General features: G+C 51.8%; 1 protein-coding gene across 1 annotated transcript in view; it reads right to left on the bottom strand.

Moving 5' to 3' along the window:
* Positions 1–2057: 2057 nt before the first annotated feature.
* LOC103210732 (40-kDa huntingtin-associated protein-like) overlaps positions 2058–2680 on the bottom strand; it is a 1726-nt gene continuing 1103 nt past the window's right edge. Inside the window, exon 2 of the mRNA XM_007956646.1 lies at positions 2058–2678. Coding sequence (XP_007954837.1) covers positions 2058–2678 — 621 coding nt within the window. The remainder of the gene's footprint in view (positions 2679–2680) is intronic.

The raw sequence follows: 2680 nt of genomic DNA, 5'->3' as shown, positions 1-2680 counted from the left end.
GATTATTAATGGATGTTTGCAGCTGTTTCTCCTCAATTTGAGCCGTGCCATGTCAGCAAATGGAGGTCTCGAAAGCTCTACCTTATCCATGTGAGTAAGGCTGGTTTTACTCTGATGATGCAGCTCTTTCCCAGTCCTATTTTGAGAGCCTTTTAACCTAAGTGACTCATCTTCCTCCTCTGTATTTGATAATGTTTCCGGACTACTCATAAAGTTGTGCAGTAATGTATCAGACAGTGTTTCTCTGCTATTCACAATGTTTTCCCTGGCCAACTCTTTAAGAAGTGGATGGCCTCTTCCTTCTTCCTAATCTGTCTCAGTCTGCAAGCTGTGCTGAAACTTGTGTACCATGTGTACCCTGCTGGGCTTGAAACAATGGTGGCACAGCCTCAAGACTCACAGCATGTCACCACAGTAGGACAAAGCGCCAGACAAGTTTGTCTCCCTTAGCTGTTGGAAACCTCTCCAACCTCCCCTTATCTGGATCCCTACTGCTGCCTCCTCATTCTGTCCTGGTCCCCCTGGCCTTTTTCTGTCTTTTCCACTGCTTTCCCACCTTGCTGTTTGTGGGGTGTGGCTTAGGGTCCCTTCCCTCACCTGGCTCCCTGTGGCTGACTCTTCGCTCTGTCCCAGTCCCCCTGGCCCTTTTCTGTCCTTTTCCACCTTGCCGCTTGTGGGGCGTGGCCTGAGTTCTCGCCCCTCACCTGGATCCCTGATTCATAAGGTAGTTGGCTATTTTTTTTTTAAGTAGATTACCAGACCTTTCCTCCTAGTCTGTCTTAGTTTGGAAGTTCTGCTGAAACCTGTCCCCCATGGGTGACCCTGCTGTTATTTGAAATGCCGGTGGCATAGCCTCCAGCCTCCCAGCAACATGCCAGCCACCACAGTACAGCAAACTGACATAAAAGTGGTGGTTACACAGGTGAGGCAAATCTAAACCACCAGGTAGTACTAGAATACCTCTGTCATGGATTTAGGGCTGTGACAACAACCAAGTTGTAAGGAATAAAATTATTTCTAGAAATATTATTGGGGTGGATGAAACAAAGGAGAAATCAGTGATCACCAAGATACAGAAGTAAGCTAAGAGGTAAGGTCAGAGTCATGACAAAATCATACAGCTTAAAGATTTTAAAAGAAAATCTTCAATCCAAAACAAAGATAGTGGTGGGCTGGGAGGAGGAAGGACATGAAAGGGATAAAATGGAGTAGTGGTTTGAATGGTCCTGCTCCTACTCACAAAAACAGAAAGACAGTAAGTCCAACCTGGAAGCCTTGAAAGTGACCCCAGTTGGAAAAGGAGTTTTTAGCAGATGTAACTAGGTGAAGGATCTCAAGAGGAGATCATCTTGGATTATCCTGGTGAGCCCAAAATCCAATGAGGATTGTCCTAAAAAGAAGAGGAAAAGAAAACAGACAGAAGGGGAGAAGGCATGCAGAGGAGGCTGGTACTATGTCAAGAAGACAGAGGGAGAGATTGGAATGATGGGTTTCAAGGCAAGCAGCTCCTGTAACCACCAGAAGATGGAAGGGGTAAGGAAGGCCACTCCCCTGGGGCCTTGATTTTGGACTTCCAGCCTCCAGAACTAAGAAGGAGTAAGTTCCCACTGTTTTAAGACACTGGGTTTGTGGTCACTCATTACGGCAGCCTTAGGCAACGAATAGAGGGCTTCTCATTACCATGCTGTGATTTTTGGGATGAGAACCATGTCCTCTAGCCAGATTCTCTCTTCATGTTTTGCCTGCTATTGTTCAAAGCCACTGAGATGTGTTGGAAGAAAGGCCTGGCAACCTGCTTCTGGAAGGCCGCAGCCTGGACAACCCTATGGCATGCACTGCTACTCTGTACACATCGGGTCACCATGAATTGGAAGCCACCCACGGCCAAGTGGTTCTTTTTATTACCAAACAAGCACTAAGGACACAGCTCACTTTCAGTGAACTACACTCTGATTCCCATGGTGACCACATGAATAACAAATGTGGGATCAGGAGAAACGTCTTTTATTTTCCCCCAAATGCAAAGGGGCATGCATGAGGTCTGTTAATGCAATTGATCAGATGCCCTGTCCCGAGGGGGAGATGGTTTCTTGCAGCACGAGGTGAACGAGGTGGTTCTGCTCGGCGCTCAGCAGTGGCCACATCTCCGCCTGCAGTGACTTGACGGCTTCGATGTCCTTTTCGTGGGTCGCCATGACCAAGGACTGGAGCAGCAGAAAGAGCTCCTCGGGAAGCTGGCCACTGCTCTCCTGCCCGTGGCCGTCGAAAGCCTCCCAAGAGTACTTCTCCAAGGTCTGGGAGTGCGCGGGCAGCAACTTGCCGGGCGGTGGCTGCAGGAGCAGGAGCAGCAGCAGCAGCACGCGGGACACCTCGCAGCGGACCAGCACGTCGGAGAAGGCACCCAGCGCGGCAGGCGAGGGCACCGCGGAGGCACCGTTAGCAGCGAGCGGCACTGGTAGTGCGGAGGCCGTGTCGGGGCCCGCGGCGGCCCCGGGCAGCGGCGGCCCCAGCAGCGGTGGCGGCGACGGCTGCACCGGGTGGGTGCCGTGCTCCCACGCCAGGCGCTGCATGTGCGTGAAGACCGCCAAGGCCGCGTTGTAGTCGCGCGCCAGCAGCTGGCAGGAGGCGGCCTCGCCGAGGGCCTGCAGAGCCGCCAGGGGCATCTGGGGCAGCTGCAGCT

Source organism: Orycteropus afer, unplaced genomic scaffold (genome assembly GCF_000298275.1).
Source record: "Orycteropus afer afer isolate SDZICR_OR568_19922 unplaced genomic scaffold, OryAfe1.0 scaffold00647, whole genome shotgun sequence".
In the NCBI taxonomy this organism is placed as follows: domain Eukaryota; kingdom Metazoa; phylum Chordata; class Mammalia; order Tubulidentata; family Orycteropodidae; genus Orycteropus; species Orycteropus afer.
The sequence above is the reverse complement of the archived record's forward strand: the minus strand, read 5'-3'. Positions and strand labels throughout refer to the sequence as shown.